The sequence below is a fragment of the Vulpes lagopus genome, chromosome 4 (genome assembly GCF_018345385.1).
Source record: "Vulpes lagopus strain Blue_001 chromosome 4, ASM1834538v1, whole genome shotgun sequence".
In the NCBI taxonomy this organism is placed as follows: Eukaryota; Metazoa; Chordata; class Mammalia; order Carnivora; family Canidae; genus Vulpes; species Vulpes lagopus.
The window spans coordinates 14,183,751-14,208,970 of NC_054827.1; the positions used below are offsets into that span (position 1 = coordinate 14,183,751).

General features: G+C 41.5%; 1 protein-coding gene across 1 annotated transcript in view; it reads left to right on the plus strand.

Annotated features, from left to right (window-relative positions):
- SNX25 (sorting nexin 25) overlaps positions 1-25,220 on the plus strand; it is a 131,895-nt gene that overhangs the window by 101,550 nt on the left and 5,125 nt on the right. Inside the window, exons 9-15 of the mRNA XM_041753079.1 lie at positions 1,839-2,111; positions 4,745-4,909; positions 7,976-8,107; positions 10,791-10,931; positions 13,991-14,104; positions 18,887-19,051; positions 21,531-21,648. Coding sequence (XP_041609013.1) covers positions 1,839-2,111; positions 4,745-4,909; positions 7,976-8,107; positions 10,791-10,931; positions 13,991-14,104; positions 18,887-19,051; positions 21,531-21,648 — 1,108 coding nt within the window. The remainder of the gene's footprint in view (positions 1-1,838; positions 2,112-4,744; positions 4,910-7,975; positions 8,108-10,790; positions 10,932-13,990; positions 14,105-18,886; positions 19,052-21,530; positions 21,649-25,220) is intronic.

The window sequence follows — 25,220 nt, forward strand, 5'->3', positions numbered from 1 at the left end:
TTACAATGAATTGATCTTCTCATCTACACTTTAGTCTCATAACCTTATTATTGTAATATTATCATGTGCAAATTTTATACTACCATTCTTCTTTTATTTCATTTAAAATATGATTGAATTAAAGGGGCACCTGGGTGGCCTAGTCATGTAGTAGCTGGCTTAGGTCTTGATCTTAGGGTCCTGGGATCAAGCCCCATGTGGGGCTCAGCACTCAGTGGAGCATCTGCTCGTGGATTCTCTTTCCCTCTCCCTCTGCCCCACCCCCAGCGCTCTCTTTCTCTCTCTCTCTCTCTCTCTCAAATAAAAAAATAAATACATCTTTTTAAAAATAAATACACAAAATATGATTGAATTGAGAAACACAAAAGAACATTTTTGGTTATAGATGCCTCTTACAGTGAAAACCCCAACAATAACCATTGTGTTTTGCACTTGGCAAGTTCTCAATTTGTTTAATGTGAATTATATATGTTGATATGTGTCTATAACTATACATAACAATATTTATAACATATATAAGGCGTATATTTTGAGAAGCTTATTAAAATAAGCACAAAGAACAGTGAGTACATTAAATTATTATGTGCACTTTAGAACTGAACTTTAGAACTTTAAAATACATCATAAATTACATTAGTTAAGGAATGAAATTCATTCTCATAGTATTTTTAAATCTTCTTAGAAATGCCTTTCTTTGTTAATTTGTAAGCCAGCAATTAACCTCATTTTACCAAATACTGTTTTTTGGCCACTTTATTATATATTTTATTTATTTACTAGACTTGATTCTGAGTGACTTTTGGCTGCTCTCGAGGGAATGTTGCAAGAGCAATCTAAAGAATTTTCCTAAACTACTGAAGACAATTTGAAAGATTTCAGTGGAATAAGAGCATGTAGCTTCGTTAAATGCAACACTAGCTATTTTGACCTACCAACACTGATTTGGATGTAAAATGTTCTGGGATGTTCGGTGAATTCACAGCCTTCATTCATGGAGCTTGTTTGTCTTTTTTTTTTCAAAGATGTTATTTACTTACTTTAGAGAAAGAGAGCTGAGCAGCAGGGAGGAGCAGAGACGGAGAAGGAGATAATCTCCAGCAGATTCCACTGGAGTGGCATAGCCATGTGACCCCAGAGATCTCCCCCTAAACCGAAACCCAAGAGTTGGACACTCAACCAACTGAGCCAGCCAGGCGCCTCTGTCTTCATTTTTGTTGAAGACTTTGTATAACATTCCTAGAGTTAATGAGATGTGTCTAGAGGAAATATAAATATTATGTTAACCAGAAGAGATTTGCATTTGCGAAGGCAGCTGGCTGTGACCTAAGTATAATGTTTAAGACTAAACTGTCTAATATAAGCTTGATTATAATGTAATAAATCATCATTCTGAAAAAATTTTTTCTTTTTTTCTTAAATTACATAATATTGACTTTTTTTTCTGGAGCGAGAAATGGCACAGCCAATTACTTATATTAGATTTTAAAAAGCCAAATCGAATTTAGCTAGTATTTGAGCTGTGGAATTCAGATTTACGAGGAGTCCATTGCAAGAAGAGAGCTGTTGTCATTTTTCTCTTTCTGGCATTTAAAAGAAATTACATTTGTTAATTATTCAACTGAAGTGTTCATTTTAAGGAGGCCATGTCTTTTCAGGATCTGACTCTTGACTCTTGATTCTTAATGTGCTACACAAAAGCCAAAGAGCCACACTGGTACTAGTGTACATTCCAAGCGTCTTGCTTCCAGCTTTAAAATGTAGAGAATTCAGAAGCTAATCCTTTTTGTCAGAGATGAGATTTCATGCCTTTTTTGTTCTTCATCTTCCTCTCTTTTCAGAATGAAATTCCGCAATTAGTTGGTGAAATTTACCAGAATTTCTTTGTGGAAAGCAAAGAAATATCTGTGGAAAAATCACTTTACAAAGAAATCCAGCAGTGTCTTGTAGGAAATAAAGGTATTGAAGTGTTCTACAAAATCCAGGGAGATGTTTATGAGACCCTAAAAGATAGGTATTACCCATCATTTATTGTCAGTGACCTGTATGAGAAACTGATGATAAAAGAGGAAGAGAAACATGTCTCACAGTTGATTTCCAGCAAGGATGAACTGGTGAGTCACATTTAATTTTCTCCTCTCTTCTCAGTGGTTAAGCTCAAAAATATAACTAGATGGGCCATTGTATAAGCTGAATTTGGTTTGCTTCTTGATCCGTTAAGTATAGGACTTTAAGTAGAACTTACACACCTCTTCCCTTGTTCTTGTGGACAACTGCCTACCACCGCCTTGTGTTGAGTCCAAGACCTCACCACCCCCTCTTTACCTGAGACACACCCTGAAAACACAAAGGCAGAAAGTCTGCAGGATGGGACATTTGTGGCTTAGGCCAGGTAAGAGAATCAGTAGGATTTAGAGCAGCATGAGAATAGACAAAGGATGGGGAAGTGAGAGAGGGAGAATGTGGAAGGAGTTACAGAAATATTTTGAAATTGAAAAAAATCAGATATAAGTAAGATGTTCCAAAGAAAACCTTGCTCAACTACACCTGAAGTCTAATTTTCTTAAGTGCACGGTCATTTAATTGGAGAGCCTTAGTTGCGACCTGTCATTTACTATTAATGATTTATATGAGTTTTAAGATTTGTGAAGGTGCAAAGAAAAATGTGTTTTATAGTTTCCCTACTTGGAAAGATTATAATTTATCTTGGATTTTTTTCTGCCCAGTTATATCTCAATCTCTGAGGAATCAAGTGCTTGTTCTTTTTTTTTTTTTAATTGGAGTTCAATTTGCCAACATATAGCATATCACCCAGTGCTCATCCCTTCAAGTGCCCCCCTCAGTGCCCGTCACCCAGTCACCCCAACCCCCCATCCACCTCCCCTTCCACTAGCCCTTGTTCATTTCCCAGAGTTAGGAGTCTTTCATGTTCTGTCTCCCTCACTGATATTTTCCACTCATTTTCTCTCCTTTCCCCTTTATTCCCTTTCACTATTTTTTATATTCCCCAAATGAATGAGACCATATGTTTGTCCATCTCCAATTGACTTATTTCACTCAGGATAATACGCCACCCCCCCAGTTCCATCCTCAAGTGCTTGTTCTTAATGGTGTTAGAAGTCAGTAACTCTGAAATTCATTCCTTCAGACTTTTTAAAATACTTATTACTTAGTTCTTTACACTTCAGTGTATAACACCACCAAAGTGGCCCAAAAGTCATTAACTCATTGCATCTGATTTTTAAGATAGGTCAATTTTTAAACTATTTTTAATTTTTTTTGGTCAGTTTAACTGTGTTATCTCTCTACCTCAAAAATTAAAATGGCTAATTTGCAAATGCTATAGAAAAGGTTATTCAAATTAATTGAAATTGTCAGTACCCAACAGATAAATTGAATAAAGTCTTAAACTGACAGTTAATATGAATGGTAATAGTAAACAAACCTGAAGAATTTTCCAATTTCACCTAGGACTCAAGGGAAATATGTATCATTGACCTTTTGAAAACTCCTACTCTTTGTAACGTAATCCCACTTCTAGAAATTTAAGACCATAACTAAAGGGTAGAAAAGCTTTTGTATAATGGAATTGGTTTTGGTCCTTTTGGGATTCCAAGTCCACAGAATCAACCCAGAACAGGAAGAGCAGTAGTAGGAGCAGTAGGAGTATGCCTCAGTGTACTGTCAACTCCTAGGATACTAGACAGCCAAAAATTATAATTTTGAAGCCTGTAATTAATACCCTCAAAATATGCGGCATCGTAAATTATATGGAAAAAACAGAATACCTGTCTGTGTACACAAGGTGTAGAATTATGTCATGATATGTAAACTCACGGACAAGGATTTAAAAGACCCTATGAAAATAAAAACAGCTTGTTTTTCTAGAATTATTAATACTTCACTTGTTTGGAAAAAAATTATATTATACTGTTTGTTACAATTAACTAAAAATTGGAGGAAAAAATTCTGGAAGACTGTGCAAGAGTATAAACACAGGAGAAGCCTGTTCTCAGCAGTTCTTTATAGTACCCCGCATAAATCTATACGCTGTTGGTGATCTCTTCCAGATTTTTCAGTGACACAGTTCTTTTTGAATATTGTTGCTTTGAAATACTACCATTTTACTTGTAAAATGATCTGTTGATTTCTAAAATACATCTTCAAGAGAAGGACTGAACAAAGTGTATACTGGAAATACTTTCACTAATGGGAATTTGGAAATTTTATTTTAAAAGGACTTGTGTGAGTTTTCTATAATATTCTTTGGAGCTGGAAAGGAAGCCATAGTACCTCAGCGTCTTTGTCCCAGATTGGGCCCAGAACATTCGAGTTGAGCTGGGCAGAGAATTCAGTTGCCTTCCCTTGTTCTAAGCAGATTCGCTTGGGTACCGTTTGGAAGATAGTGGTATAGAATCCACCTCCCCACCCCACACATCTCCACTTAAAAAGGCTATTAAATGTTTATTTTTTCAGGCTATTAAATATTTATTTTCAGGCTATTAAATGTTTATTTTTTCGCTGCAATCCTGAACACCAGTTACTTTGGTTCCAAATAACTTTGGTTTGTTACTTTGCTGAGGAAAAGCAGTGCTCCTGGGCTTTCTGCCATAGAGCCTTTCCTTAGTGGAATCCAGTACTTGGGGCACAGTGTGGTGTAATGATAGAGAAACCTACACGCTAGGTAATGATCGCTGAACAGTCCAACGTTAGAAGATAGTGTGATTCATGTGACTTTGTCCCCCAGGGCCCGGCAGGCGAGACTGGCGAGGAAGCTGTAGATGAAGGCACCAGTCGGATTAATGAACAAGCCAGCTTTGCTGTAAACAAACTACGAGAACTAAATGAGAAACTTGAATATAAAAGGCAAGCTCTAAATTCTATTCAAAATGCACCAAAACCTGACAAGAAGGTAACTCTTTTGCTTTCAAGGTTGTCTTTGAAAGTTTCCATTTTTCTGATTTGATGAAATAGTTTTCAGTTTCTGTTGCAAAGCATCACAATTTCCCTAAAAAGAATTTTAAGCTGTGAGTTCCATTGTTACTTTTTTTTGCTTCTAGTATGGAATGAGAAAAACACTCGTCATTAATCTTCCATCTGGGGTTTTCCCCCAGTCATCAGCAGTGAGTGGTTCTGTGTCTTCTCACCTGGCTCCCTGCAGGCCTTTTGCAGAAAAGGGCAAAGCATTTCTTTTTTTTTTGCCAGACTCATTTCTGGAAGTAAATTAACTCTGCAAGGACAATCTTTTTAATTTTATTTTTCTTTCAAATACTGTGAATCACAGTTTAGAGAACCTCACAGAATTACGCAAGAAATAAATTGGCTAAAAGCCAACAGAATTGGAAAGTTTAAAAATGTAAACAGAATCTCCCTAACTGGCATTTTGCAAACCCAAGCAGTGGTGTGGCTTTTTGCTTTGTGGTTATGCCTCTTCAGAGTCCAACAGGGAATGTCTCTAATATTGGCACAGCTGATGCTCTTCAGTCTGCCAAACTGAGCTCGTCTGGTAATTTCTGAGTGTGTGTTCAGCAACATAAGTGATGAGTAAATGTATGATGCTGTGCCAGTCACTGTGGGGAATCAGTGATACACAGAGCCTGACGTGCCTTTAGGGAGCAAACATGCTGTGGTCAAACCAAAGCCTGCTCACATGGAAATGAAGCAGATAGTTTACAGCCCTGGCTGATGATGAAATGCAGGACACGGTTTAGGCTGGGAGGGCTTCCTGTAGGCTTTTTGAGCAAGGAAAGAGTCCTTGTAGCCTGCTTGTTCAGGAGAGTTTTGGGGCAAAGCTTCTGCCCTCAAACCACAGAATTACATATCCTTATGGGTTTTCTCATGAAAGAGATCCAAGGGAATGATGAGCATAGCTTTTTTTTTTAAATAAAATTACTTATGTTTTAAGAAAACTGTGGCAAAATATACATAACATAAAAGTTAACCATTGTAGGTGTAGAGTTCAGTGTCTGTATATTCACACTGTTATGCAGCCGTCACTACCATCCATCTATAGAACTCCTTTCATATGGCAAAACTGAAACCCTGTACCCAGGAAGTAGTATTTCCCATTCCTCCCTCCCCAGCCCCCTAGGAACCACCATTCTACTTCTATCTCTTATGGCTTTAACTCCTCTGAAATACATCATGAGTGGAGTTATAAGTATTCATTGTTTGTGACTGGCTTTTTTCACTTAGCATAATGTCTTCAAGGTTCATTTGTATACCGTGTGTCAAAATTTCCTTCCTTTTTAAGGCTGAGTAATTTTCCATTGTATGTATATACAGCATTGTGTTCATCCATTCATTCGTCAGTGGAAATTTGGTTTGCTTCCACTCTTTAAGTATTGTGAATAATGCTGCCTCAAACATGAGGGTGCAAATAGCTTTTCAAGATGTTGCTTTCAGCTCTTTTGAATATGTACCCAGAAGTGAATTGCTGGGTCATATGGTAATTCTGTTTTTAATTCTTAGAGGAGGGCGCCTGGTGGTGGCTCAGTGGTTGAGCCTCTTGCCTTTGGCTCAGGTCATGATCCTGGGTTCCTGGGATTGAGTCCCACATTGGGCTCCCTATGGGGAGCCTGCTTCTCCCTCTGCCTATGTCTCTGCATCTCTCTCTGAGTCTCTCATGAATAAATAAATTTTTAAAATCTTTAAAAAAACATTCATAGAGGAATCTCCGTACTATTTTCTGTAATGGTGGCACCACTCTAAACCTTCTCACCAATAGTGCATACAGTTTCTAATTTCTGTATGTTTTCACCAGTAATTGTTGTTTTTCACTTTTTTGATAGTAACCATCCTAATGGGTGTATCGTGATATCTCATTGTGGTTTTGATTTGCATTTCACTAGTGATTAGTTATGTTGAGTATCTTTTCATGCACTTTTTGGCCATTTATATATATTTTTTGGAGAAATGCTATTCAAATCCTTTGCCCATTTTTGAATCAGACTGTTTGGTTCTTAAGTTTTAAGAGTTCTCTATATATTCTGGATGTTAATACCCTATCAGATACATGATTTGCAAATATTTTCTCCAATCCTGTGGGTTGCCTTTGTACTGTGTTGATAGTATTCTTTGCACAAAAGTTTTAAATTTTTATGAAGTCCAATTTTTCTATATTTTGCTGTCTGTGCCTTTGGTGTCATAGCCAAGAAACTTTTCCGCTGTTTTCTTCTAAGAATTTATAGTTTTAGCTCTTACATTTAGGTCTTTTATCCAATTTGAGTTGAATTGTTGTCTAGGATGTTAGGTAAGGGTCCAACTTCATTATTTTGCATGTGGATATCCAGTTTTCTCAGCACTATTTGTTGAAGAGATTGTACTTTTCCCATTGTATGGTGATGGCACCCCTATGAAAAAACCCTTTGACCATATATGCAAAGGTTTATTTCTTGGTTGTCAATTCTGTTCCATTGGTCTACATGTCTGTCTTCATCCGAGTACCATATATTTTCATTAATGTAGCTTTGTAGTAAGTATTGACATCAAGAAGTGTGAGTCCTCCAACTTTGTTCTTTTTCAAGATTGTTTTTGGCTATTCTGTCTCCCTTGAGAGGCCATATATATTTTACAATGGATTTTTCTATTTTTGCAAAAACACACTGGATTTTTTAGAGATTGTGTTCAATCAGTAGGTTGCTTTGTGTAGTACTGACATCTTAGCAATGTTTGTCTTATAATCCATGAATATTTGGAGATCATTCCATACACATATTTCTTCTTTAATTTCTTTCATCAGTGTTTTGTAGTTTTTACTATAGAAGTTTTTCACTTCCTTATTTAATTTCTAAGTATTTTATTATTTTTAGGCTATTGTAAATGAAATTGTTTTCTTAATTTCCTTTTTGGATTGTCCATTGTTAGTGTATAGAAATGCAGCTGATTTTTGCCTGTTGATTTTATATCCTGCTACTTTGCTGAATTGTGTAGCATTTTAAGTGGTTTTATAATTCTCAGGATGTTTTTCCTTTGGCAGATTGTTTTCAAGTTGAAGGAGGAAATAATTCTAATAGAGAAAGAACGTACAGACCTACAGCTACACATGGCAAGAACAGATTGGTGGTGTGAGAACCTTGGGATGTGGAAAGCCTCCATCACCAGTGGAGAGGTAGGCCTGACTGCTTTTCCTCCTCATTTATTTTAAGAGTATGACTTTATAAGAGAAGATTCTTTCCCAGAGAATTAAGGTTGAGGGTAGGACACCTATGTTTGTTCTCATAGACTACATTTATTCTCTTTCCTTCTGCACTGTTTTCACTGTCTCACCCATGACTGTGGACTTGGGGTAGATCTGATCTCACTCCACTTCAGGTTGTCCTTATTCACTGGAATTGTAAGCAACTTTCACAAAGAGACAGTTAATGCCTCTGAATTGCCATTTTATTTTTCCATTGAGGGCTAAAATAAAATGGAAGGCACTACTTGAAATTTGGTGGTGAAAAATTAAAAGTGTACGTGTTTCTGATTGCTCCATTCTCCTGACTTCATTTACAAATCTCCGTTGCTCTAAGATCTTTAATAATGAATATTTTTTCCTTTGAATTAGAAAATATTTTGCTATTCTTTGAGGGAGATGGGTAACAGTTTTCAGAATATACTAGATCTCTTTTGTCTGTAAAAATAATTTCTTTTCAAGGAGAGATGCATATGGGCATTTACGTTGTTAATGTTTACAACTTCTTCATTACCACTTGCCCTACTCTGTGTCCTGTGGAAATCTGGAGATGAAGGTCAGGTCCACACGAATGACAAGATCACGAGTAACATAGTGTTAATGTCATACTATTTTTTAAAATTTAATTACCCAACATATAGTAAATCATTAGTTTCAGATGTAGTTTTCAGTAATTCATCCATTGTATATAACACCCCGTGCTCACATTCACACTCTTACTGTGGTGTGGGGAGGGCTTGGAATTCACAGTCGTAATAAGTTCACCTCTAGATTAGATAGCAGACAAAGCACATTCTCCAAGAGCTCCCATGAAAGCATCCATATTACGTGAGTGCTGAACCAAGTGCTTCACCATGGCTTTAATACACGGCTATTAAGGTAAGCTGCCAGAGTTTGTTGTGACACCTTGGTCACAGAAAAGATCGTGGACATGGACATGAAGGAGTCCCCCGACTACCAGGGTTCACAAGGCAATCCCACAGGGGAATGTGTAGAAGAGGTGTCTGTCTGCATCATGCCAGATTCTCCTGAGTTCTGATCCTGGCTGACTCCCTTACTAGATGTGTGATCCTAGGATAACCCAGGGACCCTGTGCATGCCCTCACCTCCTGCATCCTCACAGTGGGACAATGGTCCTACCTCACAGGGCTCTGTGCATACTCGGGAGTCTTGTGTATCTCCTTTGCCTTTCTTACTCTTTGTGTTTAATTCGATTTATGATGCTAGTTCAAGCTTAAATTCATATATGCATGCATTTTCTTTTTGCTTCTTTTCTTAATCTGTTTGTGTATAATACTGGTCTCTCCTGAGTTGTGATACTGTGTGTATATGTGTATGTCTTAAGGAATTATAAGGTAGAGGGAAAAAAGTGTTTCAATGTAAAATTTCATGAAAATTGAAATCATGATTTGGGGTTTTTTGTATAGTTTTTTATTGGAGTTCAATTTGCCAACATTATAGCATAACACCCAGTGCTCATCCCATCAAGTGCCCCCCTCAGTGCCCGTCGCCGAGTCACCCCAACCCCCACCCACCTCCCCTTCCACTACCCTTTGTTCGTTTCCCAGAGTTAGAAGTCTCTTGTGTTCTGTCTTCCCCTCTGATATTTCCCACTCATTTTCTCTCCTTTCCCCTTAAATCATAGTTTGTTGACTCCAGAAATTAAACTGGAAAAGGCTTTATCCTTTTCTGAGACAGGTTTTGGCATATCTTACATCTGTTTGCTTGCTGTTAATTTGTTTCTTCAAAGAAAAACACATGATGCTAAGTCGGCTATATTAGTTTTCTTTTGATGTGTAACCAGTTACCACAAATTTCATGGCTTAAAACATACCGACTTATTAGCTCACAGTTCTGTAGGTTGAAAATCCAGCACTGCATGCCTGTGTCCTCTACTCATTGTATCATTAGACTGAAGTCAACATACTGGCCAGACTGAGTTCCTGTCTGGAGACTGGGGAAAAATCCAGTTCCAGGCTCATCCAGGTTGTCAGAAGAATTCAGTTCCATGTGTTTCTAGAACCATCTCTGTTCTCTTTTGCTGTCAGTGGAAGCACTGCGGCATCCTTCCACGCACCCCTCTCCTCCTTCATGCTAGCACCACGTGTGGAATCTTTCTCGCACTTTGGGTCTTGATGACTTCCTCTCCTCCTGCTACTAGCTGCTGCCAGCCCGAGGAGTCTCTGCTCTTAACGGGCTTGTGTGATTGGGTCAAGCCTTACCCGTGGAATCCCACTGTGTTAAGGTCAGCCATCAAAAAACATAACCTGGGATCCCTGGGTGGCGCAGCGGTTTGGCGCCTGCCTTTGGCTCAGGGCGTGATCCTGGAGACCCGGGATCGAATCCCACATCGGGCTCCCGGTGCATGGAGCCTGCTTCTCGCTCTGCCTGTGTCTCTGCCTCTCTCTCTCTCTCTGTGTGTGACTATCGTAAATAAATAAAAATTAAAAAAAAAAAACATAACCTAATTGTGGGAATAGATTCCATCATATTCACCGTCCCAGGGATTATGCAGGACGTGTACACTAGGGAGTAGGAAATCTTGGGGGATACTTAAAAATCTTGCCTACCACACATGCTCACCATGCTTTTTGTTGTTGTTTTTGTTTTTTCCAAGGTTACAGAAGAGAACGGTGAGCAAATGCCCTGTTACTTCGTCATGGTAAGCTTACAAGAAGTTGGAGGAGTTGAAACTAAGAACTGGACCGTCCCCAGAAGGCTTAGCGAGTTCCAGAATTTACACAGGAAACTTAGTGAGGTACGAATACTCATAAACACAAGGTGTAGTTACTAAGCAAGAAGATGCTTAAGAGCTCATTTCAATTTTTACATTAAGGAAACTGATTAACCTTTCTCCTTTGCTGTGGATACTGGCAAAATGGCATTTTCAGCTTGACATTTGGAAATTAACTCATAGACCAAACCATTTAGTGTAAATCCTTCAGGATGAAGAATTGTCTGATCTCTGTCGAGCCTCATAAAACTCCAGAGCTGAAAGAGAGCTAGGGATCATCTAGGGCCACTGATTTTTGTTTTTTTGTTTTTGTTTTTGTTGTTTTTAAGATCTTATTTATTTATTCATGAGAGAGAGAGAGAGAGAGAGAGAGAGAGAGAGGCAGAGCTACAGGCAGAGGGAGAAGCAGGCTCCAGGCAGGGAGCCCCACATCGATCCCTGGTCTCCAGGATCATGCCCTGGGCTGAAGGCAGCGCTAAACTGCTGGGCCACCGGGGCTGCCCTAGGGCCACTGATTTTTGAAGCTGCCAGTTGTGACTCTTTAGTGGGAAGCGAAATCAATTAATGATGGCAGTGATGGAAAGAACACTGAGTAGGTTGGATTTCAGCACAAAGAAAAAGGCAGTCATGAAGTGTGGTTGAAAGTACAGACTCAGGAGCCAGACTGCTTGAGTTGGGATCCTAGCTGTGCTATTTAGTAGCTGTATGACCTGGGACTTGTCACTGCATCTCTTTCTCTCTCTCCTTCATCAATAAAATACAAATATTGATGGCACCTAAGTCTCTCTCACAGAGTTGGTGAGAATTAAGGGAATAAACGTATTCAAAGCACTCATTGTTTCATAGAACTTCTTAGTTTTATATGTGGGTTATGTTCTATATGTGGAAATGCATATATGCATGAGCGGACTACAACATAGCATGCATTTCCTCTGTGAGTTTTAGTTAAAAATGTCAGCTTCTAATCTAGGTCAGTTGTTTTAAGATGAGAGGAACTGGCCCCAGAGAGTTTGATTGATTTATCACAGGATGTGTTCATAGTGGCCCAACCAGGATTGGAATCCAGGTCATCTTATTTTCCATTCCATCTTTTTATTCTTCCGTCTTTCTCCCGAATAGCGTCTTCTCTAACTCTCCTCCTGCTGGAGATGACAGCCCTCTTCCCCAGCAACTGTGAAAGGCTCTGGTCACTTCTACTTTTGTTTCTGTTTTATTCTCTGGCTCAGAATGAACGGACACTGGTATAATCCTGTGGTCACCTATCAGACTACTGTTCTGCAAATGAAATATGTCTATTTCCTTTAACATTTTCTCCTAAGGGGATTTTTTTAAAAACCCTTTTAATAATAATAATAAAAAACCCTTTTAATCACTAACTTATGAATGCTAATAACTTCTTCAAGTGCTTTTAAAAGGATGGTGGCCAAAACTGAGTGTCCTACTATAGTTAACCTCTCAGATGGACTGTGGTCACCCTGGCAGTGTGGAAAGCAAAATACCTATCTTAATAAGAAGACTACATTTTCCCCAAAATGTGTGAGTAAAACTGACCCTGCAGAAAAGTGTGTCATTTGCCCCGTGACAAATCATTGTGAAGCCAAAGTTCAGTGTCTGTCCAGTTGCTCATCAAAACAGAAGGAATGAGAAAAGGGAATTTAGAGGAGATTTTGAAAATAAAATGTGGAAAATGGTCTTTGAAAATCCAAAACAAGTAGCCTGACGCCTTACAGGGAAAAAAAAACTTATAAAATTCCATGTCTGTCCTTTTGTCTCGTTGTCTCATTTTCCTTATCTGTAGCTGATCACTGAGGTTCTTTTCTTACCCTTAGAATTTACTATCGTGTGACTTCATTTTTGTGTGTGAACCCTTCATGTTGACAGCTGGGACAGGAAGCACCTTTTCAGGTCCCTGGTGAATTTTAATCTTCCCTTCTGACTCTCACTGCCTGTTTCATTCTTGAAAATTATACCCCAAATTTGAGCCCTCACTTATCCTTGAGCACATGCCATTGTACTCCTGGTTCTTTAGTGGGCTGTGTGGGAAGGGCTAGTTTTTTCCTTTTCCAGCACCCAAAGCACTTGCATGCACTTGTGATGGGTCCCATGCCTTCTCTTGCCATGGCCAACCCCGTGGGACACTATTGTGACCCTTCTGTGCATGGATGATGACAAGGACAGTAGAAACCATGTCAGGCAAAGTCTGTGCTCACTGACTTTTCAATTCCAGTTGATTTTATTAAATGTATTCATACGGCCCTAGTGCCTTCATAAAGGGCCAGTGTTTGGAAATGGAGGCAAAGTCTGGAACATTTGGAACCTGCTGCCCCTTTGGTGTCTGAGGGGCAGACTGGCAAGTCTGCATAAATCGGCATAAAGAACACAGACTTTGTGGTCAGATGGATCTGGGTTTTAATCCTGGCCTTTAATTGTCTCATATGTGAAATAGGAATGATGATCGTTGCCAACTCTTGGAGCTGTCGTTACACGTGCCGTGCTCCTAGCACGATGTCTGGGAGAATGTAGGACTCAGTTCACAAGGTGGCTCTTATTATTAACATATCTTATGATTAATGTACTTCCACCGTGCAGTTTGCCACTGAAAGGCAGTAATAGCGCGACAAGCCAAGTGACTCTTTCCATTGTTTTCTTTTGTCAACTTGGATCACTTCTCACGGAGACATTGTAAACAAAGTACAGTCTAGTAGGAAGACCTTCTTCCTGGGAGCCAGGTGTCACGCCGAGAGCGTGGTGCTTCGTGGGGATCGCATGGATCCAAGTGTGAGCCTGGCCTCGGGATTGCCCAGCCCAGGCAGTCATGGGCCTAGGGTAGAGCTGTAGCTTTTCTCATCACAGGTCCTGTTCCTCTCGATCCCCTGAGCCTGATTAGAACAGGCAGGTTTTCAAGGTCTTAAACCTCAAAAAAAAAAAAAAAAAAAGTGCAGGAGGAAGGTACTTGGTTTGTTTTGATTATAATGGTAAACTTTTTTTTATTTATTTATTTTTTTTTTGGTAAACTTTTTTTTAAAAAAAAGAAACATGAAAATGTGATTCAAGATGTTAACATTTAATGTTTTCTTCCACAGTGTTTCCCTTCTTTAAAAAAAGTCCAGTTGCCTTCTCTTAGCAAGCTGCCTTTCAAATCTATAGATCACAAGTTTATGGAAAAGTCAAAGAATCAATTAAATAAATTTTTACAGGTAAGCAATTGAAAAGTTTTGGATATGAGAGGAAAATTTAGTTATTTGGGGTTAAACTGTCATCATCTTAAGAGCTTGCTTGTTCACTTCCCGTTCTCATACGTCATACCAGGTCCTCACAATATCGTTGTGGTTTGTTTATGATTAAATATACCCTCCCCACACACACAAAATATGAAATACGTACAGTACAGCTATCTTGTGTGCAGCTTTATCCTTTTCTCCTGAGCACACCCTGTAACTAGCACCCAGGCCAGGAAACAGTATCATCAGTACCGTCCCGCCACCTTCCCATCATTGCCCCCGGGCCCAGGGGCGGTCACGATCCTGACAACTAGCCACACAGACGGACTAGTGTTTGAACTTCATATAAATGGAATCATGCAGTGTGGACTCCTTTGTGCCTGACCGCCTTCACTCAGCAGCTGCGTTCAGGGGATCTGTCCATAGAGCTTGTTCTGGTTGTAGATGATTTGTCTTCACTACTGTGTAGGTTTGTCACTGTGCGGATACACTACAGTCCATTCATCCCATTGTTGACGAGCGTCTGGACAGTTTCCAGGTGGGGCCATCAGGGGCAGGCTGCTAGAAGCTTCCAGCATTTGTCTTTTGGTGAATATATGCTGTGTGATACTTACAGGTCTGGGTTTCTTAGTTTGTCCAAGTGGTTGTAGCTGGTTTTTCACTGTCACCACAGCGTGGAAGGGTTCCGATTGCTCCCCATGCTCACCTCCACTTCTTTGCTGCCAGTTTCTTAGTCATCCTGGCGGGTCTGTGTGCTTGCTGGTCCTTCCCTGATGGCTTAGGAAGTAGGGCACCAGCCTGGGTTGCGTTGGCCACATGGATGTTTCTCTTTGTGAAATGTTTGCTCAGGTTGAGTCTGCACCTCCGTTCCCGTTGCCTGTCTCTTCCACAGTGCTTTGTGGGAGTTCTGCGTGTGATCCGGATGGGAGTCTCTCGTCAGACCACTTCTGGGGCAAATATCTTCTCCCTTTCTGTGGATGGCCTTTTCACTCTCATGATTTCTTTTCGTGAACAGACGTTCTCAGTTTTAATTTAGCCCAACATATCAATTTTATCTTTTATGGTTATGCCTTAGTGCTTGATGAGAAATCTTTGCCTGCTCTGAGGCCCTAAAGATATTCTCCTCATTTCCTCTAAATGCTTTATTGTTTGCCTTCAGTCCATTTTAGATAATAAGGCCAAACGTGTATTATCCTTCATAGCAACCACTATTTATTTTTCCTTAGTGGGTCCCTCTGTATTCAGAGTCTAGTTAAGTTACTCAGACCACAGACCCCAAAGCCCTTATGGTTTTTGGAGGCATGGAACTTGGCCTCATGAGACACTTTCTGCCTATGTAGTAGTAGCTAGAAGGCTTGGGATTTTAAATAATGGCTCTTGCCAAATTCTTAGTAAAGGCTTTATTAAAACGTAGTTGTCCAATCAGAAGTGTGGATCTTTGTTAAAGTAGGTATGCTTAGGTCAGAGTTGCTTTGAAAGCATTAGTTTCTTTTTTTCCATGTATTCCTATCTTCCTCTGTCTCTCTCTCTCTCTCTCTATATATATATATATAATATATATCTATAGTTTTATAAATATCTTATATACATTATATATTTATATATGATATTTATTTAAATAAATATAAATATATGAATATTAATATAAATAATATATTATTTATATATAAATATATAGATATACATATTTGTATGTATATATGTTTGTATGTATGTATATATGTATCTTAAAGTTTTTCTAAGGTGCAAATTATTTTATTTCCTGAGGGAAGCTTTTATTTTATGATATCATAAAATATAAATGTGTGTGTATATAATGTTTAATGTAATATAATGTAAATTTCCCTGAGGAAATAAAATAATTTACACCTTACAAAAACTCTGTGAGTTTAATTATGGCAGAACTGGTTTGGAGAATCATCAGTGTTTAAGTGCTCTTACAAGAGCATTTGAAACTGAAATACTCCCATTCTGATGCTGATTCAGAATGTCTAGGAAATAAACCCACTCCAACACAGTACCTGATTAAGTCATTCGGACGAACTGAAGATCTTGTGTGTGAAACAGACGTGTGTTATTCAAAATCCAAGCTTTTTAAGCTTCAAGTGTGTAGCTTGGGAACGCTCTAGTTGACTCTCTTGTTGCCTTCCAGCCTCTGCTGTTGGGAGGGCCTCCGTTTGTTTGGCCTTCCCTGCTGTGCTGCAGACCCCAAGCTCTGTGCCTGCGCTTTCGGGGGTGCAGGGGGGGCGCACACGTGCCCTTATTGGATTGTTGGTGATGGAAGTGGCTTAGCGAGTTCTGCTGCTGTGCCAAGAGAAATTGCACTCTGAGGCCCTGCTGTTAGGTCGTGGGGACCATAGCAAGGCGAACTAAGCCAGATGAAACAGTGGTTTCTAGGGACCTTCTGTCTTTTAATCAAGAGGATTTTAAGTCAGAAAGTAATGTTTTGGACTATTTTTCATTTCCTCAGAGACTGTTTAATAAAGTCCTAACCATCGAATAGATTTAGGTCCTACAGCAGACTGTAGTTTCAAAGTGTTATCCCACCAGCCACAAACAGGAAAAGTAAGGCGCAGAATGTTTACTTAGTCTTTTATTGGGTGCACAGGACCTTCCAGGAAAAGGAATTCCACTGAGTGTTTGTTTACTTGCATGTCTATTTATGAAAAATGGTTCCCTGGTGAAGCATACTCATTGCACAGATATTTAATAATCTAGCTCGTCATTCCTGGCCATACCACCGCTAGGTCTGTCTTCATTCCTGCTGCCACCTTCCCCTGTCCTACTCACAGACGTGCACTCCTCTCCAGTGGTGCCCTGCCCTGCTGCTGGGTATGCGCGTGCTGTGCACTTGGCCTGGAACGCCTTACCCCTGTCCCCATCACCCACTCAGTGGTCATCTGAGATCCTCACTAGAATGGAATAACATCTTGTAAGTATTTGGGGGAAACGAGTTGGGAATGGCTTGCCATCCCCAGAGAGCTTGAAAAGGATAAGACCCCAATTACACCTTGCCCCACCAACATCGGTGAGAATTTAAGTTTTCCTATGTACTTAAATTATTTTCCTTCATAATAGAATACAATTTAGGCCAAAGTCTTATCACCCTTAATGATTTCTTTATTTATGTTGATTTTATTAAGTTTGAGTCTTATCATTGTGATCATTTCGTACTATTTTATGAAATAGTGCTGGAGTATAGATTAGCTACAGGTAATCAAGTTAGAGAATATCTCATGCCTTCTAATCCATCTGTATATATGACTGAACCCTTGATACTCCTCAAAAGGAATAAAGGCCTATTTATTGGGCTCTGGGGCCAGGGAAGGCAGTAGTGACACCAGCTCCACTTCCCCCTGTAACCTTCGCTCCATCTGAGGCAGAGCTCCCCTATTTCCAGACCAGCCTTCCATAGGACAAAGGAAGCTAACAACCAGGGAATGTTGGTCGTCAACCCCCCCCCCCCCACCCCCGTTCCCAGTGTGGCAGAGTGGGATGTTCTCACAGGTGCACGCCTATGCCAGGGAAGGTCGTAGAGTTGATTGGATTTCAACCTTCGCCTGAACAAACGTAATATGACTGTCCTGGACCAAGTCCTCTGAGATTAGATCTTAACCTCTCCTGCCACCCCAGGCTCTGACATCAGAGGTGCTGTGTGCTCCAGTGTCCCTCTCTCCCAAGGGGATTATGTAAATGGGGCACTATTTCCCACTGCTCTTGTTATTCCTAAACCCTGTATCTTTCTTTTTTCTTCAAGTTTTTATTTAAGTTCCAGTAGCTAACGTGCACTGTCCTATTGGTTTCTGGCATACAGTGTAATAACTCAACACTCCCATACGACGCCCAGCGCTCATCACAGCAGGTGCACCCCTTCATCCCTATTCACCTATTCCATCCATCCCCCCACCCCTCCCCTCTGGGAGCCACCAGCTGTCTAGAGCTAAGAGGCAGTTTTTTGGTTTGCCGCTCTCTTTTTATCCCATTGCTTGTTTGTTTTGTTTCTTAAGTTCCACATAGGAGTGAACTCACATTAAACCCTGACTCTTTTAATACTAGACATTTAGACATTCCTGTGGTCACATTGTTAATCTCCCTGTCCTGTCAGTAGCACTTGCTTGTACATAAACTTAATTTATGTTCTTTCCTATCTCCAAAGGCCGGACAAGCACCTAAAGAACTTTAGGAAGTTTCTAGTTCAAGGGCTATTAAAAGCAGTTATGTAATTATGTAAACAAGGACTGCTTGGAAGATGGCAGCACAGTGAGAAAAGTCCTGCCTAGCAGACAGTGCCATGTGACAACTCACAGTGCTCTTTTTCAGCTGATGTACAAAGTCTGAACACAGCCATGGGAGGGTGGTTGAGTGGGATCCTTGTCAAATACGTAAACAGTGTCAAATATGTAAGCTGCTCCAACACCTCAGTGGTCCCTGGGTCTGCGAGCTGTGTGCAAAGCGGGAGTTGTTTGTTGCACTGAGCAGTGCAAACCACAGTGAGATCTGTTGTCCACATGGCATCTCCTGCAGGCAGGATGATTAGGGTGCTCCAGCTAACCTGGAGAGGGTTGCTTGCAATTAAGATCATTGGAATTAGTCTGATATGTTCTGTTTCAGGGGCAGAGGGAAATGGTTTGGGGTTCGGCATTATGAAAATAAACCCCCATTACAGTCATTTGCGCCTTGCTTGCCTTTATTGGTGGTGGTTTCCAGCAGCACGCATCTATTCCTCCATAAGAGTAATGGACCCTCTTTCCTCCGCAGAATCTGCTTTCAGATGAAAGACTGTGTCAGAGTGAAGCACTTTATGCCTTTTTGAGCCCTTCTCCTGACTACCTCAAGGTGATTGATGTGCAGGGGAAAAAACCCACTTTTTCATTATCCTCATTTTTGGAAAGACTTCCTCGCGACTTCTTCTCCCATCAAGAGGTGAGCTGTCGGGATGCCTGGGTGGCTCAATCGATTAATTGTCTGCCTTTAGTTCTCATGATCCTAGGGTTCTGGGATCGAGTTCCATGTCAGGCTCCCAGCTCAGTGGGGACTCTGCTTCTCCCTCTCTCCACTGCTTAGGTGCCCTATCTCTCGCTATCTCTTGCTCTCTCAAATAAATAAATAAAATCTTAAAAAAAGTGGTGAGCTGTCGAAACATTGTGCCATTTTTGCAGCAGATTTAGGGGAATGTCTTTTTGAAGGTTTTTTGAAGTACCGAATATTTGTTGAAAGCATGCTATTAATGAGGGAAAAGGCAAATACATTCATTGTCAGTTACGATCGCTGTTATGTTTTGGGGACACCCACTTGTGCTCCCTTACAAGCGACTTGCAAGAGTTAAGATACAGAGAAGAGCAATAACAAGGCTGGTAAGTGAAATGTGGCTGGGAAGTTGTAGGGGAGCCCCTGTAAAAGCAGTAGGCCAGCAGTCCAGAGGTGGGGTCACCATGAGAGGCAGCTGGGGGTCGTATTGAAGGTCGGGATAGAGGGACAGTCAGGGGGTCGTTGGACTGGAAAGAAGGCTTCTGGAGTGGGCTGATGGGATATTCTGAAGCAAGATGAGTTTGAGTGACATACATGGGTAGAGAAGCGAGTAGATAGAGGGAGAGACTGCAGACATTTGGCGATTCTGTGTTCTGGACCTCAGGCTTCCCTGCAGGGTAAGCTCCTCACTCAAGTTTGGGCCATTGAAGCCCCTTCTTGTGGCTCTTCAGCAAATTGCACAAGACCATCCTGGAAATTGGCGTCTCTTTATGGAGACATTCATTGCCTCCTTGGTGCTGGTTGCTAAAGGCCACTGCCTTTTCATCAGGATTGGCTTAATGAATTTGGACAGAAGGAGCTGATGATGGAAAAGAATGTGCTGCTTCCCTGCCTTCTGAGCTGGGAGAAATCTGTGCACAGTGCAGAGCGCATCTGCACAGTGCTCAGGTCTCTGTGTGCAAACCTGCTTCCCTCACCAGCATCTCTCCCGCCTGGGCCCTTTGGCGGCCGTATTTGCAGGGTCTGGCCACACCCGCTTAGCTTGCCCGCATGACCTCTCCATTTATTCCTGAGCCTCTGGGAGTTTACATGTGGCTCAATCAGTCTATGAGATTGGTGTCTGAAGGTGAGTGCAGGGGCCACGTCCTGTGGCTTCCTCTCCCGTTTACCCTCCGTCCACCTGTCGCAGCATCCGATGTTGCCGTGAGGTGACTTCCCAGCTCTCTGTGACTTCTCCGCCCTCTCCTCTGCTCATCTAGTCCCCACAGTGCTGTCATTAGCCCTCTGCTTGGGCCCCAGCTTCAGCTGTTGCCTCTCTTCCCACATCAGAAGGAACCTGCTTGGCCTTGCTTCTGTTTGCTCCTCCGTGACATGAGCCTGGTCCTTGGCGTAGAATGAGTTTTGGATTGAAACTTGCTGATATGCAGATCAGGAAATGAGAGGAGCTGAAATACAGAATACAGGGTCAGAGCTTTAACATAATGACATTACTTTGAAATATACATGTGTTTAAAAAACAGTGAATTTATTTATTTATTTTTAAGGATTTTATTAATTCACAAGAAACAGAGATGTAGGCAGAGGGAGAAGCAGGCTCCCCCTGGGGAGCCTGATGTGGGACTCGATCCCAGGACCCTGGGGTCATGACCTGAGCCAAAGGCAGAGGCTCAACCACTGAGCCACCCAGGTGTCCCTAAAAAATAGGAAATGTAAAATCCAGCACCTTGGTGGCTTAGTTGGTTAAGTGTCCAACTCTTGATTTCAGGTCAGGTCATGATCTCAGGTTCCTGAGGTCGAGCCCTGTGTTGGGCGCTGTGTTCAGTGGAGAGTCTCCTTGAGGATTCTCTCTCTCCTCTCCCTCTCCTCACACACTTATGCACACTGTCCATAGATAAATCTTTTTTAAAAAATTTAAAGGTCTTTTAAAATTCAGTGGCTAGAACACTATTCTGTTACCTACTAATTCACTCCTTATTAATACAATGATAGAGGTTTTTAAAACTTATTTTAGGGATCCCTGGGTGGCGCAGCGGTTTGGCGCCTGCCTTTGGCCCAGGGCGCGATCCTGGAGACCCGGGATCGAGTCCCACGTCGGGCTCCCGGTGCATGGAGCCTGCTTCTCCCTCTGCCTGTGTCTCTGCCTCTCTCTCTCTCTCTCTGTGACTATCATAAATAAATAAAAAATAAAAAAATAAAAAAAAAACTTATTTTAAACCTTGAATAAAGTTTTAACATCAAGCTTTCCCCTGAGGTTAGATACACATTTTGCCCTGCTGTAGAGAATGCACAGATTTCTGCATGTGGGAAAGTTGAAAGAGTTTTTAAGGTTGAAATGTGAGCACACAGTTTGGAATTTACCCTTGAGAGAAAAGAATGGCTCTGCCGACTTTCTTGTGTAAGTGATCTGTTTCCTTTGACCTTCCTGTACCCACAGGAGGAGGCAGAGGAGGACAGTGACCTGTCGGATTATGGTGATGATGTGGATGGGAGGAAAGACGCCTTGGCTGAACCGTGTTTCATGTTGATTGGGGAGATCTTTGAGCTTCGAGGAAGTAAGCTTCTTTGTTATTATTTAATGGTAGTTGCTGTCAAGTGGTTCCACACACCCACTCGTAATATCCCTTTATTCCCGAGTCAGATGTGTATTTATATCCATCCACTCGTCAGCAGGTACTTTTAAGAGCCAACCAGCTACCACAGTAGAATCTGAGGCCACAATCTGAAGACGTGATCATCTCTGTCCTTGTGGAATTTGGGGTCCAAGCTACCCTAGACCATGTTCCTCTGAATACAGATGAACAAATTCATCTTTGAATTTCCTTTGTGTGATTTAGCATAGCCTCATTGCTTTATCACCAAAATGTATAAAAAAATAATTCTGCATAGCCAAGGAAGAAGCCATGATCCTCAAGGTGAGGCTTTGGTGCTGTTAGGGCGCAAAGCACTCTGGCCAGGGACGCAGGCATGCCTCAACCCTGCCCTTCAGCTAACTTTGTTCCCATAGAGGAGTGGTTATCGCAGGAAGGGTGAGGGGATTTTGTCCCTCAGGGGACCTTTGGAGATACCTGGAAACATGTTTGGTTGTTACAGCTTGGGGGAGTGGTGCTACTGGCACCTTGTGGGTAGGGGCCAGAGATGCTGCTCAGCTTCCTACCTGTGCAGGTGAGCCACCCGCAGCAGAGCTGGCCTGTGCAAGAGTTAGCGCCAAGGTCGAGAAGTGTTTCCCTAGTAGTACTTGAGGGGGATGTCCTTAGAAGAAACAAGAGCATGAAGGGGATTAAAATACTCTTGTTAAGGGCAGCCCTGATGGCCCAGCGGTTTACCACCGCCTGCAGCCTGGCGTGTGATCCTGGAGACCCCAGATCGAATCCCACATCGGGCTCCCTGCATGGAGCTTGCTTCTCCCTCTGCCTGTGTCTCTGCCTCTCTCTCTCTCTCTCTCTGTGTCTGTCATGAATAAGTGAATAAAATCTTAAAAAAAAACAAAAAACTCTTGTTAAGATCCACACAGGTGCTTCTCCCCCAAAGTGGTACTTGGGTAAGAGGTCAAAGTGTGCTGCTTGGGCAAGTCTCAGAGTCCTGAATAGGAGCCTCTGCCCACACACACGTTCCACAGCCCCCCAACACTCTAAACCAGGAGGCCAGTGTACTCCATGTACCTGGAGCCCCAGACTGGCTAGAGATAGGACAGGTGCCTAAAGGCACCCCTGACGGCCTAGGAAAAGACACACATGAGAGGAGTAAGGGTTAGTAAGGCACAGCCATGCCACCAACCAGGAATGTTGCCCTGGGACTGTTCTATGCTGTGTGTGCTCAAATTAGCATCTTTTTCCATGGGGTGAGGAAGGTAGGCTGGGAATTTTAAGTGCCAGAATTAATTATTTTAGTCATGAATAAGCCACAGCTAAAACAGTCAGCTAACACTTCAGGAGCATATACTTTAGATATCACTCTGTAGGAGAAACAGAGGTACAGGAGACGTAGATGCTTCCTCCAGTGAATTTACAACACAGGGCTTCCAAAAATGTAATTCACGTTAAGCAGTGGACTCACTTCTAAACTACAGGCAGAGATTGCTATGTAAGGATGTTCATTTTAGCATAATTTCATTAACGGAAAGTTAGAAGTAAGCTGAGCTTTAGAAATGGGATAGGTAGATTAAGAGCTGTCCGTGATGGACTACCATCCAAATGAAAAAAACCATCCCTGTTCCATATTTTAGACACTCTCAGATGTATACGGATGTTTCACTTGGTTCACTGTAGGCAGAAATAGCTCTCCACCCCGACTTTGGGTGAAACCTGGCCCATTGAACCCTGAGGCCTCCCTGTTTCCCACAGAGTTGATAGGAATGAGGAAGCACCACGTTAGCCTTTGGGCACAGGTGCAGTCTTAGCGACGCAGATCGATGGAGAAACGCGGTGGACGGGAGCCGGGCTCAAAGTCTTGTCTTTGCAGCGTGGATATCCTCCATCATATGCCTGCTCTTGGAAGCAAATTTGGTTTTGCTAGTGACATTTCAGAGGGGAATAAATAGAACATCACTTATAATGAGATGAGATATACTTGCCATCAGCAAAATCCTAGTGTCGCTGCAGCTGCTCTGTCTCTGAACAAATGAGTCCTTGAAGGAATACCAGGACTATTTCCTGTGTGGCGTGGGGACGGGCAGCCGGGACAGGCTAGGAGGAAAGTGGTAAAGGCCCAGATCCGTGACGGGAAAGAATTTGCACCAAAGACATATATATATTTTTTTTGGCTCCTGCTCTTTTCAGTGTACAAAAGGGCGTAAGATAGCCTTTAAAAATTTTGTACCTGTCACTTGTCCATCAGGCATTCTTCTGAGACCTGCCCCTGTCCTCAGACCCTCTGCTTGTGAGCTGCCTCTCGCCTGCTCTAGAAAGCCAGGGTGAAGCTATCATCCCTGGCAGGCATGCTCCTCTCGGCCTAAATCCCAGCCTAACGAACAAGTCTGCATGCTCTCAGCGTGCTCTGAGGTCCATAAAAAATTAAAGGCACTTTGGAAGCAGAGTTCTGATTCCAGGACTTGTCTCTCACTTGAAAGATGAACGACGCTACTTTAAATGGACACACTTAGATCCATCTAAAAAGTCAGAGATGACTTTAGAATGTTTTAAAGTCCAGTGCCAAGTCCATGTTAACTGTTGATTTCGCCTGGGTGCTCTCCCTTGTACAGAGGTGCTTGTGAGTTTAGTCCTTTTAGGATTCCCTACTGGGGCAGGAGCCCTGAACTCTTACACCCAAGTCCGAATTTCTCATTTGCTTATGTGTGAGTAGCTAAACATTTCAACAAAGGGATGTGAATTTATCCAGATGGAAAATTTGGTTTAGATTCCAATTTGTAGACCTAAGATATCCTCATAGTATTCCTTTGCCTTCTTTTGGCTTATATTCATATCCTGTACCTATAAAAATGTGTCTCCGTGTTAGTAATAAAAATTTAGATCTGTAGAACCTTTCACGACACTTACATAAAATATCAACAAGATCCTTAAAGCAGAAAATCACACATTACTCTTGTTCTTGAACAGATGAGGAGGTGAGGCTCAGGGCAGGTGGTCCGTGCCCAGCTGCTCTGTGAGACTGCTTAGGAGAGCACCCGATCCTCATCTCACTCAGGGTCCTGGCTCTTTGCAGGTCACCTTTCTCCCAAAGGCATAAAATATATAAAAATATGCAGTGATCTACAAACTACTATCCAAATGGGAAGACCAACCCACCAATTCATTAATATTTCAAAATATTTGTCAATATTTGACTACAGATGTTTCTCATTCAGAGCAGTGTGTGAGAAAATTGGGTTCGGCAAGCCAGAGAGAAATCTAAAATAGGCATTGCACTGTCTGTTAGCAGAAAACAGACATGTAAGTAGCCTGGGGACGTGTAAAATGAAGTCTTATTTCTACTTGCTAGCTCAGCTGCTGTTCAGGCATTGAAAAGCTATAAAAATGAGGCTTTATCTCATCAGTTGCTGTGTAGAAAGTGAAAGCTTAGGGAGAATTTTTGGACAGAAGTTTGCTAGCCTAGACCCAAATTCTGCAGATACCATAGTCTTGACTTGCTGTCGGAACTCGGAGATTGAGTCAAATGGTATGATTTATGC